At 37.0% G+C, this 14,133-nt stretch overlaps 1 protein-coding gene across 4 annotated transcripts in view; it reads right to left on the bottom strand.

The window, feature by feature from the left end:
• sobpa (sine oculis binding protein homolog (Drosophila) a) overlaps positions 1 to 14,133 on the bottom strand; it is a 41,904-nt gene that overhangs the window by 18,962 nt on the left and 8,809 nt on the right. For 2 of the 4 annotated variants that reach the window (XM_077236670.1, XM_077236668.1), the window contains 4 exons: positions 12,925 to 13,060; positions 10,506 to 10,703; positions 5,259 to 5,410; positions 4,318 to 4,341 (listed from right to left, as the gene is read on the bottom strand). In XM_077236670.1, the coding sequence (XP_077092785.1) occupies positions 4,318 to 4,341; positions 5,259 to 5,410; positions 10,506 to 10,703; positions 12,925 to 13,060 (510 nt within the window). The remainder of the gene's footprint in view (positions 1 to 4,317; positions 4,342 to 5,258; positions 5,411 to 10,505; positions 10,704 to 12,924; positions 13,061 to 14,133) is intronic. The other 2 variants (XM_077236671.1, XM_077236669.1) reach the window with 1 other exon arrangement.

The following is a 14,133-nucleotide window of genomic DNA, read 5'->3' on the forward strand; positions in this document are numbered from 1 at the left end:
TTCTAAACCCAGTTATTGTGTCAGGAAATTGGCCAATGGCACCAAAATGAAAAGTTTTTATCATAGTGTGAGCCATACTGTTCAAAATGTTTAGAAGGTTTTTTTTTCACCATGGCAGTCAGCCGGGGAAATACAAAATATGAGAAAAATTTGTCATGTATAAATTTAATCTTTGTTTTACTTTTTTGTTGACGCTGACTGTCAGCTTTGTCAAGCTGAATGCTGTTGTGTGTCAAATACAGTTATATAGAGTTTAATAGATTTTTTTAATATACAGATTTCAACAAAGTTTACTAGGGAAAGTCAATAGTACACAGGAAAAGAATAGGCATATGCACATTTATATATAATATAATGTTAAGTGTAGACAGACAACTTTCCATGCCATAGATATTTATGGAAAATACATATACAGTATGTCTGACAGACAGATTTTGATAACTAAATGACCATTTTGCATGAGATGACTCACACGATGAAATAATGTTTAGTAGTTGTGAAGACAATTTCATTAAAGGGTTAGTTCATCCAAAAATGAAAATGATGTCATTAATGACTCACCCTCATGTCGTTCCAAGCCCGTAAGACCTCCGTTCATCTTCAGAACACAGTTTAAGATATTTTAGATTTAGTCCGAGAGCTTTCTGTCCCTCCATTGAAAATGTATGAACGGTATACTGTCCTTGTCCAGAAAGGAAATAAAGACGTCATCAAAGTAGTCCATGTGACATCAGTGGGTTAGTTAGAATGTTTTGAAGCATCGGAAATACATTTTGGTCCAAAAATAACCAAAACTACGACTTGTTGACTAAGACATTGTATTGTCTTCCGGTTCTGTTGGGGATCCGCGTTCAGTGACGCTGCTGACGTAAGACGCTGCTGACGTGCTATCTGGTGCGCCCGAGCTTCGGTTACAGTCTGAGGGAGACGCACGCTGGAAACAAAACAATCTTCACAAACATGTCTAAGAATTTCCACACAGGGGAAGACTTGCATTTTTTTGCCCAGCCATATTTATTTGAACCCGAATACACGGACGCACCAGATACACGTCAGCAGCGTCTTACGTCATCAGCGTCACTGCAGACTCGTGAACGCGGATCCCCAACAGAACCGGAAGACAATACTGAATAAAGTCGTAGTTTTGGTTATTTTTGGACCAAAATGTATTTCCGATGCTTCAAAACATTCTAACTAACCCACTGAGGTCACATGGACTACTTTGTTGATGTCTTTATTTCCTTTCTGGACAAGGACAGTATACCGTTCATACATTTTCAATGGAGGGACAGAAAGCTCTCGGACTAAATCTAAAATATCTTAAACTGTGTTCTGAAGATGAACGGAGGTCTTACGGGCTTGGAGCGACATGAGGCTGCCTTCAAATAAAGGCAGCCTTGGTTTTAAAAAAAAATGAAAATTAAATTAAATTAAAAAAATATTTTTTTTACAAAATATACAGCATGGCCTCAAATACTGTACGTTATTGCTTTTACAGCTACTACAAAAAGGCTATTCCAATAAAATATTAAGAACCAAATGTTTATTACAATTAAAATTAAATTTGTAAAGTCTGAACTATCTGTTCTATAAAATGGTATGGAACTCAAAGGTTCTTAAAATACCATGTCCAAAAGTGTACATGTCTGAATAAAATAATACTAATGATTTCCACTTCTTTGATAGTGATGGCAAACACTGAAATTTTACAACATTGTCTTTGATATATTCTAACTAATTGTGTTTTCCTAATGGCAACTGCCACTGAGGACCTACAATAAACTCTCACTGTAACTGAGTTAGAGTGACCCAAGTTCTTTCTTATTCATCACAAACACACATTGCAGTTCTATTCAACTCAGTCCAGAACAAATCACCATATATGGACACACTTCTCTGTATTCAAAATATTCAGTTACTCTAAGGTTTCATGAGGCCTAAAAATATCTTGTCAAAATTCATTACCTCAGCACCTACACACACACACACGCCCAAATATGAGGATTTGGACACCGTAAAACGAGCCCACAGTCTGACACAATAAACACAATACAGTAACAATACTGTTTTTGTGTGCGTGTCTGACAGAGGTTTACCACATTTCCTCTGAGGAAGACACTCCTTATTCACACATAAAACAAACACACACACACACCTTTAATGCGGAGGAATTATAATCACCTGAAGCAGCTGGTGTGCGGATGTTTCACTACCTAAGTTGGGCCGGTGGGATGATAGAGAATAAAGATATGTATTCATGTGTATGCTTTCTCTTTTTCCGTTATGAGTTTTGCAGATGTGGCATATTTACTGCAGTAACATCAGACCCACCGCCCCTCCCAGTGTCTTATTTCACACATACTCAACACTGCTTATCTTTGCAGCTGACCTTGTGGTGTACATGAGAAAAGAGAAAGAGGAAATGTTCATATAATCTTAGAGCATAATAAAGTCCCCCCCCCCCTAATGAATTATAGAAATAAAGGTGGAGTCGCAGTGGTGGCAGAACGCCAGGAGTATCGTCAAAGGAGCGAAGTAAACAGCTCTATGATTGGTGGGATGAAATGGACATGCTCCTGCCAGACGTTCGTTTGGCATTCCACAGACGTGTCTCCTCAGAGAACAAGATACAGCATCCAAACATCTACAGACGTGCCAAAACGACCTCACAGTTTACACTATAATAACAACAGACTACACTGACCGTATCAACATATCAGATGATGTCATTCAGAACTCACTGTCTGTTCTCTTCATTAAGCGTGAGACTCTAATAACGTTTAATGACTGGACTGTGCTAACATTTTAATGATTAAAAACACAGACAATGGAAATTAGACAGCAGATCAGAGAAAACACACATCAACATGTTGTGCTCTGCTGTGAGCTTCACATTGTTGAATCTCACAAAAACATATTCAGGCCACATTCCTCCAATGACTTCATCTATAGAAGTTGAAACAGTTTGCACAAACTAACGTTGCACAAAATCATTTCACATATGTATAAAAGGGCGAATCTCTTAAAGTCACATTCCACCCAAAAATCAACAACAAAATAAATACACTAAAAACCGTACTGATATTTTTTTTCATTATGTTAGCACATTTCCCCCACAAAAATCTCTTTACCATAATATGTCCAGGTATTTTTTGGGAAATTTCATTAGATTATCATTACTCTAGTGCAATGAGTTTTTTTCAATCAGCATAAATTCTAGGGCAGATATAATAAATGCTATAATAATGATGTATAAATATTATACTTCATTGTTTTCTTTCTAGTACAGTAATGAGAAAGAGAATCTTTTTCACTATTGTAATAATACATATTTGAATACTTAATTAATGCTCAACTGTCATGAAATGTCACAATGCAAAATTAATAGTTAATTAAAATAGCCTTCATTTTTAGGACCATTCATTATTCAACAAAATATCATTTAATTATTTATTTATTTATTTATTTTGGGTGGAAAAATAACCCACAATTATGAAAATGGCTTTGAATGAATTCCTGGAATTAAAAGTCCCTCTGTGTTTGTGTAAATTTTTGCCTGCACTTGTACTTACTTCTGTCTGTCTCTCTTTCATTTTCTGACTGATTTATTATAATTTTTTTGAAAGGTGGCGGTATTCAGTAACAGAATATATGTGTACATTTACATCTATATGTCTGTAAAATTCATGTTTTAAATTCAGCTATGTGAATGATATGATTTGTACACATTTTGCAAGAAGTCTATGGTTTCTACAGTCAAGAAAAAAACACCAAAATATGTTGTTGTTTTTTTTACACTTTTTGTCTCTATGTCGCTAGGCTTCTACACTGCTCTACAATTCATGAAATTTATACAATTGTTTGTGTCTGCTTTGTGTATCCACATGTGTTGTGTGAGAGAGAGAGAGTACTTTATACGTTTGTGTTTGTACGTGTGTGTGGTAGCTTCAGTAAATCTCTGGTCTTGTTTGCATGTTTGTTAGTCTCTTCATGCTGTCCACTCTATCCTCAAACACACCACACACTAAGCGAGGAGTGGCTGTGAACAAACATGCATGCATGTGGTAGTGTGTACGTACGCATGCATGTGAGACTCTCGTGTGTGTACGTATGCATGTGTTATAGTGAATTTGTGTGCTTTTGTATACATGTGCATAAGCCTGTGTTTTTTGATGCATGTGTATGTGCATAAAATATGTATGTCTGGGGGTGTGTTTGCATGCGTCCATGATATTATGAGTTCCATCAGTGTGTGAATAAGTGTACGGGTCTCTAACACACACGAGGAGAGGAGAAATCCAAACACAGTATACTTACACTGCAATTCCTCACATATCCAAGCTTAGATAGAAAAGAAAACACACAATCAATATCTGTCTCACTCTGATGGCATGAGGTCTAAATCTAAATGAGGTTCATTGCTGAATATTCTTGTGTTGGGGGTAAATCAGACTTTCAGAAATATTACACATTATTAATCATAAGAAAATTAACAGGATGGAAATAAAACTAGCAATTGCTCTGTGAGGGATATGGAGAGTTAGCTTATAATGTCTGTAATTTTATCAAACAGAGAGACAAACCAGCTTATACTACAAAACATCACAGAGATTTTTTAATCCATTGCTAATACTCAAAGCTGCTTGTGTTTTTGGCCCACCAAAATTATTACATTTTCTTAGTTAGAGGTAATATATTCTATACATGTAAATAATATAACAAACTAAAATGATGTGAAGTGATGATAAAAGAAAACTAACCAATATGATAATCTCAATCTTTACATTTGTGAGTAAAATATTGTATACAGTTATAATATATGAGAACATTCAAATGTACTGAATAATAGGAATAAACCATGCCATCAGCTTGTCTTTGTGAACCAACCATGTTAAAAAGTATCAGTAAAGTACAAATAGGCCTACCAATGAATGAAAATGAAAAAATACTAGTGTTTCAGCTGATCAGAATAATAACCTAATAAGGACTCTAGACAGACTGCTACTTGTGGAAAAAAAAAATGACTGGAAATGTTATGGGTGAATCACTATATGTAATACCTGCTAAAAATCTACAGAAATAAATAATGTCTTATAATGTGTCATTTAACAGAGTAAGAGTTACAGTTTTGAGCCAAAGGATTTAGTAACACTGAACAAGGTTAAGGAAGAATAGAAGAAGTGACATCAGACAGAAGGAGCCCGATTGGCTGAGGGGACAGGAAGAGGTGGAGACTGAGGTGGACACTGGGCGTTTACCTTGTTGCGTTTGAAGTAGGCACGTCGACAGGCAGCGAAGCATTTCTCACTACAGAAACTCTTCAGTTCAGAGCCCATACTGAGAGAATAACGCTTCACTCCCACCTTCTGACACCACGCACACATTATCTGAACATTAGAGGTGTCCTCCTCTGAGAGAGAGAGAGAAACAGAGAAATAAAGAATATATAAGGATACAGTATATTCGAAACAGTCAAATTTTAGATAGATTACAACATTCATCGATGTTGAAAGAAGTGCAATAGACTGAAGTGCCTTTGCAATTCATAGTAGAGAAGTGTGATGTCATATACCAGATAGTCACCACAACAACTATTTAATTCTCCACCCTTACACATTTAGACACTGATTCATATATAAATATACAGACAGGCAGTATATAATGCAGATGCACATTTTCTCTTGGCTTTTTACACTGTGCTTAACCCACAAGATATCGTTGTTTTAAACCTCGCTTTTAATCCCATGTAAAGTGTGTTTAATGACCAAAGGGAATCTTTCCCTCATCAATCCACAAGGGGTTAAGAGAAACCTGTCATCATGAATCACCCCACACACTTCAAGAATACACATGTTTCTTGGTGTGTGTGCGTCTATCTTACATCAAATGCCACAAGATATTAGATCTTTCCCATCATGCTCCACTAACAACCAAATGCTTGGGGGCACGAGCGTTCGGGTTTGGATGTTTGAAGTGTGTTGCATGCATGCGTGTGTGTTTGGGAACAGGGGTGAGCGAGCTTCTAGGGACCACAAAGACACACACACATTGATTCAAATATAACCGACATTGCCACAACAGAAAACTGTTCATTTGTCGTTTTCAATCTTCTGAGATTCCCAACCTCAGATTCTGATTCAGTGTGTGATTCTTTGAATGCATCTGCCCATGTCAAATGATTTCTCCCTCAGAGATCTTTTACACTCTCGCCCTCTAGCAGCTGCTTAATGATCAGATCAATCTAAGTGTGTGGAGAAAAAAAAGTCTGCCCATTAGACTTAACCTTTCCTTTCACCCCTCTCTCTCTCTCTTTCTCCTGTGTCTTTTTTAATGAGTGTGTAGACCAAATTATATTTTAAGATCGAAATCTATTCAGAATTATGTTAAACATTTCTCCATAGGCTAAACACTGAGCATAAAATGTACTTCAGTAATCAGATCCACTTCTGACCACCCAAATTAAACTCTTTGCAAGGGGAGGACAGACCAGAACCCAAAATCAAGTATAAATTATCTTAGTAATTTCTGTATCCCTGGTGGCAAAAAAATAAATACATTTTGCAATCTATTTAAGCATCCCAACTAGATTGAAAAACTACAGCATTCGCTCCACCAATGGCGTGAGATGGTGATAGAGATGCCTATTTGAGCTTTTGACTAGCTTGCTGTTTGAAACAAGTAACCTAATTCATGATTTAAAGGGATAGATCCAGGGCCTAAAACTTTTTTGCCAAACCTGCCAATGAAAATTTACTGGCCATGAAAGTGTTTTTGCAAAAAACAAGCAGTAATGAAAACAAAATTTTAGATACCAGTGAAAATTCACAATTTTCAGGGACAGAAATGTAATGTGTAAAATAAATGTTACTAATCTAATGTAAAATAACACTGGCTGCTAGTCTTCATTGTATAAATTAAACTGATTAATTCTTATTCAAATTAAAAAACTTTTTCAGACAAGAGCAGTAAGTGATTTTCTCTTTGTCTTTTGTTGTTTGATTAACATTAATGACACAGACAGGAGCAGGAATATTAGGCTGCTGTCACTTTAAGATCCAATATACTGATATTGTACACATGTGTTTTCTTTCTCAACTATTTACATTCACTTGAGACATAACCGAATATGTTTACAAGGATACTTTGTGTGAATTTGTCCTTTCAAGTGCAAGAATACGTGAAAGAGAGCTCAATTCCGTATTAGCGTATACTGCCTGAAATACGGCCTTTTAGGTGCATGCTTAGGATGTTTGCGCACTGAAATCTAACCACAGCGTTCGAGTAATTAATTGAGTTTACTTACGCATCTTCTTGCACGTGAATATTTAAATTGGCGAGGCTTAAACTTCATTGACGATGCAGCGCTGGCCCGTTAATTTTAGGCCCTAGATAAAACTAAAAGAAAATTTTGTAATCATTTACCTACTCTTGCGTCAGACCAAATTCTTTGTCTTTCTTCTATGGAATACAAAATGAGTTATTTTGCAGTGTGAAACAAATTATTTGAATTCACCCACTGTTATAGTGCATTTTTGACATGTTTGGAGCTTGATGGTCTTCCCCCACCACATTTAAAAGAGCTGCAGATGCACAAAAGAACATTCTGCAAAAATAATCACTTTTTTGTTCCACAGAAGAAAGAAAGTAATTTGCGTTTAGAATAGAATGAGTAAATGATAAAAAGACAAATGATTAAATCTTTTTTTGCATGAACTATTCCTTTATGATTCCAAAACTCGGACTATAAGCTGTATAATATTCAGGCTAAAAAAACTATATTAAAAACTATTATTGAAGATTTATTCATCTACACTTCATCTATAAATTCTAATGTACAGTACTTTTTGTTCTAGCAATTAAAGCAATTTTTATTATTTTAAAGAAACGGCAATAGCAGCTTTGATTCAGCAGGCTGGAAAAAGTATATTAAAAAAATTAAGATAGAAAGAGCTTGCCTACAAACAGTCTCATACAGAGCAAAAAAAGACTCAAAGTGTTTCTCTAAAACCCTCAAAGTACAAACATCCTAATATAAAACTGTTGCCATGACACTTCTGTTTGTTTTTCCTCAGCACAGCCTCATTGCTCCTTCCGAATCCTGAATTTAAGAGAGATTGTGAAAATGTGTGTGTGTTTGTGGAACATCCAGTGGTAGAGCAGCACATACCTGCACTTCAAAAGCCCTCTGTCACTATGCGCATGCTCATGAATTATTCAAGAGGGCCACAGGCAAGGGGCGGGGATGGGGAGGGGGGGGGTTGGCTTCTTGCCGTGGTAGTTAGCGAGTCTACACCATCTGTTTCTCACCACATCACACACATTAACGCACACATAAATACAAACGCACATACATAGGGACACACACACACACACACACACACATAAATACACTAGTGCACAGTACACTGGTTTAGGGATGCACCTCACATTGGTGCCGCCCCATTAGACACCATGACTGTAGTCTGCTGCGCTACAACACACACTCTCAACCAACAATGAATGTAGACTTTCAGCGTTATATTTACATTAATCAAGGACATTTTTATTTATAAATAATACTGTATACTATTAAATATAAAAACTCTGACTGAGAATGAGAATGTTGAAAGAACAACCTGTCAGTAACTACATTTAAGTTCCAAAAACCTTATATACCTTACATACACAAAACAGGCTTCATTTCGAGACAGAAATCACTGAAAGTGAGTCACATGTTGATTCAGAAATCGGTCTGAATGATTCAATTGGTTAATTCAATAAAAGATCCGGCAGACTGATTCAAACCAGTAAATGAAAGCTCTAGCGTAAAGTTCTGCCAGGAAGACTCAAATGTTACGTCACTCATTACGTTGTGGTCTATCCAATCATTATCTAATACTGGGAGTATAAAAGATTGTTATTTACACATGTTTGACTTCACAGATGATGACACAAACATTCACTCACACAAACATTCCTCCTCACCACCACCAGGATGGTCCCTTTCCACACCTTCCTGGGGGTCGGCTGCGCCCCTGCCTTCATCTTCATGCAGGAAATGCAGAGTCCGCTACCCTTTGAATGTGAGCTACGGACGGGGCCTGCGCCAAAGAACTTAACCATCCAACATTTTTCTGGTCTAATAATTAATAAATCTCATTGTGATATTATCTTGCCTTCCGAGTCTTTCCGGTAGAACTATGGGCTGCGTCTGAATTCACATACTCTCTGAGTAGGTACTTCTTTTGAATAAGTGATTACTTTGCAAGTGTTAAAAAATTACGTTCTAAATGGTATGAATGTGTGTAATAATAGAGATGTACTACATTCGTCATGCAATTCACAAGTCCTCTCCCGTGGCCTCGTAGGATTGTAAAGTATTCACTGAATGCACACTTCAGAATCTTGCTGGAAGTAGTAGGATAGGGGTGTCCAGTCCTGCTCCTGGGGAGCCACTGTCCTGCAGAGTTCAGCTCAGGAAGCTCAAGGAAAATGTTTTATTCCCAAGTTCCCGAGTTGGGCGTGCCATTAACTTTAAACATAGCGGTGCTTATATGGTTGTCAATGAATGGGACTCTAAATATCATTTTGTCTTAGATAAGATTTTCATCAATAAATAGGCAAGAATAAACCTAGTGTCCTCCATGATTCCTGTTCTTTCTGAAAACAAAGCACTTGAATGCGATGAACTGGTAATCTTTAGAAGAGCATTAGTAGGTCCTCCGAGTATAGGTACTTTTTGCCTACTGTTTCATGAATACTATGAATTCGGAAATACTACTTCATTTTTTTTACCTTTATAGTAGGGAAGTGTGTATATTATGATGCAGCACTTTTTTCAAGTCTTTTTGAACGATTTATTAAAAGACTAGAGAAGTCACCTAATTTGTGAGTCGGAGTGCACTGGTTCCATTGCTTGCTTTTGATTCAGTAAAAAAGAACTTGCTCATTAGAGTCATTTGTTTATGAATCGAACTACAATAACCTAGCTGTATATGTTTGTTTTTGTGTTCAGCCAGCGGACAAATCAATACGTGTTTTCTTGCCATTGGTATATGGTATCTCAAATTCAATTCGGACCGCAAACTTACATTCACAGCTCGGGTAGCGTCAGCTTAGATGCAAATGATATTATAAAACAAATAATGCTATATTCATTGATATTTGTAATGTCGCAGAAACTTTTATGCTTTTAGTTTCAGCCTCTGAGTGAAACAGTTAAAATATCGGCAAACATGTTAATTAGAATGACTGAGAAGACAGCCACAAGAGATATACATGGCGACATTTACACAAATGGTCAAGCAATTATTAAATCAACGTTGTTAGTCTCATAAAAACGCAATTAAGAACCTTAATGCATGGTTCACAAATGTACAGTGTGAATACTAGACACCTGACGGATAAAGTATGTAATGTAGGATTGCATTTACCCAGCGTTAAAAAGAAAGTATGAAATGCCTTCTGCACAGTTGTATGTGTGTGTATAAGTTAGAAACTCACATACTGTCTATTGTGTTTCTTACCTGCTGGTGCTTTAATCAGAGGGGGCGGGATTAAGGGCACTATGATTGGCAGGCCTCCATGCTCTTTAGAGGAGGAGGGGTTTACAGACGCTTCGCCTGTCACTCCATTCCGTGATGTCGGGGTCAAGATAGAGCTGTTGGCGTGTGGAGGAGAACCACTGCTGTTCTCCACTGTGGATGCTTTTGGCAAAGAGTTCTCTAGAGAGGAGAGAGTGGTAATGGCGAGTCGGTTATGTCTCACAAACCAGTCACAGTGTGAAACACATGAGGTTTGTGGGATCTATGCTATTTGTTGTGCGAAATGCCATTGGTGGGTTTGACTGTCATCAAATTCAAAAGGTCATGATCATTTCATTGTAGTCAAGAAATCATCATTTACATTTACATTCTAAACAAAATGGTTAAGAACAAATCATGGTTCATGTTATTCCAAATTTTTCAGAAAAAAATTACTCTCTGAAATTGCTTTTCTTTTCCGCTGACATCACTTAGGCCACAGGGGCTGTTGGAAAAAGCCATATTTAAGTTAACGCTTAGTTATTTAAGCATTATTTTAACAATCTCCCATTCAGGTCTGGCTCTATTCTGGTATATAACACTCATTTGACACTATCGAATAATTTCCTGATGGATAAAATTGAGTACTGATATAGTTTTATTATTAGTATAATTATTTTATTATTAGTAGCATTTACCTTTTTTCCTGTTGAATATGCTTTTTTTTACTGAAAAATATCACATTACAGAAGTAAAAAAAATATGAAACATGTGTATGAAGATTATCTTTCTTCGTGATTAGTGTTTCATTTTTAAATTCACAAGTCATTCACAACCCTGGAGCCTGAGACTAGCGATATCTCAAACGCACACCCCATATTACTGTTTTGACCTGATACATGACAGAAAACTGATTAAACAGCTCTTGCAGAGTCCCGAGAAGACGTTCCCATATACACACATCCACCTGCAGCAAATAAGACAAGATTCAACAAGAGCACCCAAACAGATTACTGGTAGATAGCAGAAAAAGCCCATTTGTTATTCTAACGGCTCGTTTAAAGACGATCACGGCTAAACGAGTTAATTAAGTCTCATTGTCCTTCGCCTAATCTCTCCGCTTCCAGCTGAGTCACAAACAATAGTGAAATATCGTATTCTGCGACTGTGGATTTGTCTGACGGAAGGAAAGTAATTACGGAGAGCATCACATGGCAGGCGTGGTAGCTTGGAGAAATGTGGCTGAGTGCATGTTAGCTGGGAACCGTCTAACGCCTAAATCACCATTTTTCTTAATGGAGGCTGGAGTATGGACTTAGCAAGGAATTAGCCAGCTTATTGTTTCGGCATCTCTTTCTCTGTCCCCAAAAGGGCCGCAGAAAAAATGGCTGACAGTTTAAGACTCTCTAATGCTCTGGCACGGAGGCCAGCCAGGAGACAGCATGGAGAGTGCAAAGATAAAGCTGTGGGTTAATCGGAGTGCTCTCGGGGGAACGACAGAGGAAGTTCAGGAATTTCACAGTGCGTTCTCTTTTTAACAACATTTCAAATCTGACAGTCCTTGTTTTGGGTCCTGTCCTTGTCAGGATTTTGTGTCTTATTATCACATCCCAGAATTCCCTCTAGGCTCTTTCTGCAAACAGGTTTGTGAAATTAACCTGATACTAAGAATCTATGGGGAATTAAGGGATGATAAGATAAAAATAAATGAATGCAAGTTCTGCATATTAGTGTCAAGTGTTCAGAGGGTCCAGAAGGTATACTTAGATACTGAAACTTTCTCTGAATACATAAGTGTGAAGAGGACTGGGTTGCAGAGCAAGACGAGTGCAAATAGTCAAATTATCTTGACAACTAATCAAAATTTCACTACCATTCAAAAGGTTAGGGTTGGTAAGATTTTTTAAAACAAGGTTGTTTTTGAAACAAGTATCTTATGCTCACCAAGGCTGAATTTATTTGATCAAAAATACAGTAAAAATATGAATGTTCTGAAGTTTCATTACAACTTAAAATAACGTTTTTATTTTAATATATTTTAAAATGTTATGTATTCCTGTGATGGCAAAGGTGAAATGGAAACTGATGAGCTGCTGAGATTTTTGTGGAAACTGTGATACATTAATGTCAGGATTATTTGATTAATAGAAAGTTCAAATGAGCAGCATTTATTTGAAATAATTTTTTTTTGTAGTATTATAAACATCTTTACTGTGACTTTTGATCCGTTTAATGCCTCTTTGCTGAATAAAAGTATTATTATTATTTTTTTTAAATATTACTGATCCCTAACTTTTGAATTTGTACTATTGTGGTTTTTCATCCATGAGTGCTAGCTTTTGAGACCATCTATTTGCTATGTGTAAATCTTCTTTTGCCTGCCTGCCGTGGGTCGTGAAGGCCTATCTGTGTCAGATCTCACCTTTCAGGACAGAGATGTGTTGCCGCATTTCTCCGTCAGGGTAGTTGCGGATCTCTATGTCGTCTGAGTCTCGTAACTCCACTTTGTCATATCCGTACCATCCGAGCAACTCATTCATGGTGTTTTCGGCAAAACTCTGCAAAGAGAGAGAGAGAACAATTTCAAATGCAATTTTCAATTTAGATTTTTTTATCTGTAAGGATTCAACAAATTGATGACATTGCAGATACTGCTTATGCATCATACGCTAAATTGACTAAAACACTTTTTTATATATATTGCAGAATTATTGATTTCAGAATCCATTCTTACTGAATATGCCTACACACACACACACACACACACACACACACACACACACACACACACACACACACACACACACACACACACACACACACACACACACACACACACACACACACACACACACACACACACACACACACACACACAGAGGGAATCTTAAATAGTAAATAATTGCAGTCTGTTTGGGAGGTGTTGCTGCATTGACACAATCAATGTAAAAAAGAAAAAACTCCTGAGTGGCAGATTTTGCAAGGTGGATAAACAAAAATCTCCAGAGGGAATCTTATATTTGCGTGGGCAACTGTGAACCAGGGCCAAAAGGATTTTCATCCAAGAAATCCTCTACAGTGGCTCAACCGATCGACAAAATCTGACTGTAAATAGCTTCAGACGTTTCAGCTCCACATCCCTTTAAAAATGAAATCTGGAGAGGCTATAAACTGACCAGGGCATCAAACAAACATCTTGGAAACAACACTTAAGCCAGACAACCAGTCAGCAGAGGAGGAAGACGCATTATTAACACATCAGAGCTGACCGGACCAGAGCAGAATCATGTAGCTTTAACATACATAGACAAACAAGTCAAATATCTTTGGAAATGTTTGCATATTGCTTAATGAATAAAAGCCTGCTTATATTCTGTGTGGAGAGTGTTAGTGGTTATGGTGTTAGTTTTATACGTAGAGAAAGAATAAATCCAATGTTGCACATTATTTTGATGGTACACTTTGGACATTAACTATAAGCAACTTTGCAACTACATGTCGTCAACTAACTCTCATTAGAGTATAAGTAGACTGTAGTAGACTGTTAGGTGTTAGTGTTCGGGTTAGTAGAATAAGTTGACATAATTGCAGTTACTAGACAGTAGTGTCTGATATGGGAGCATCAAAATAA

The sequence above is a fragment of the Siphateles boraxobius genome, unplaced genomic scaffold (genome assembly GCF_051911475.1).
Source record: "Siphateles boraxobius isolate OS27281-9 unplaced genomic scaffold, OSU_SipBor_1 20, whole genome shotgun sequence".
NCBI lineage: Eukaryota > Metazoa > Chordata > Actinopteri > Cypriniformes > Leuciscidae > Siphateles > Siphateles boraxobius.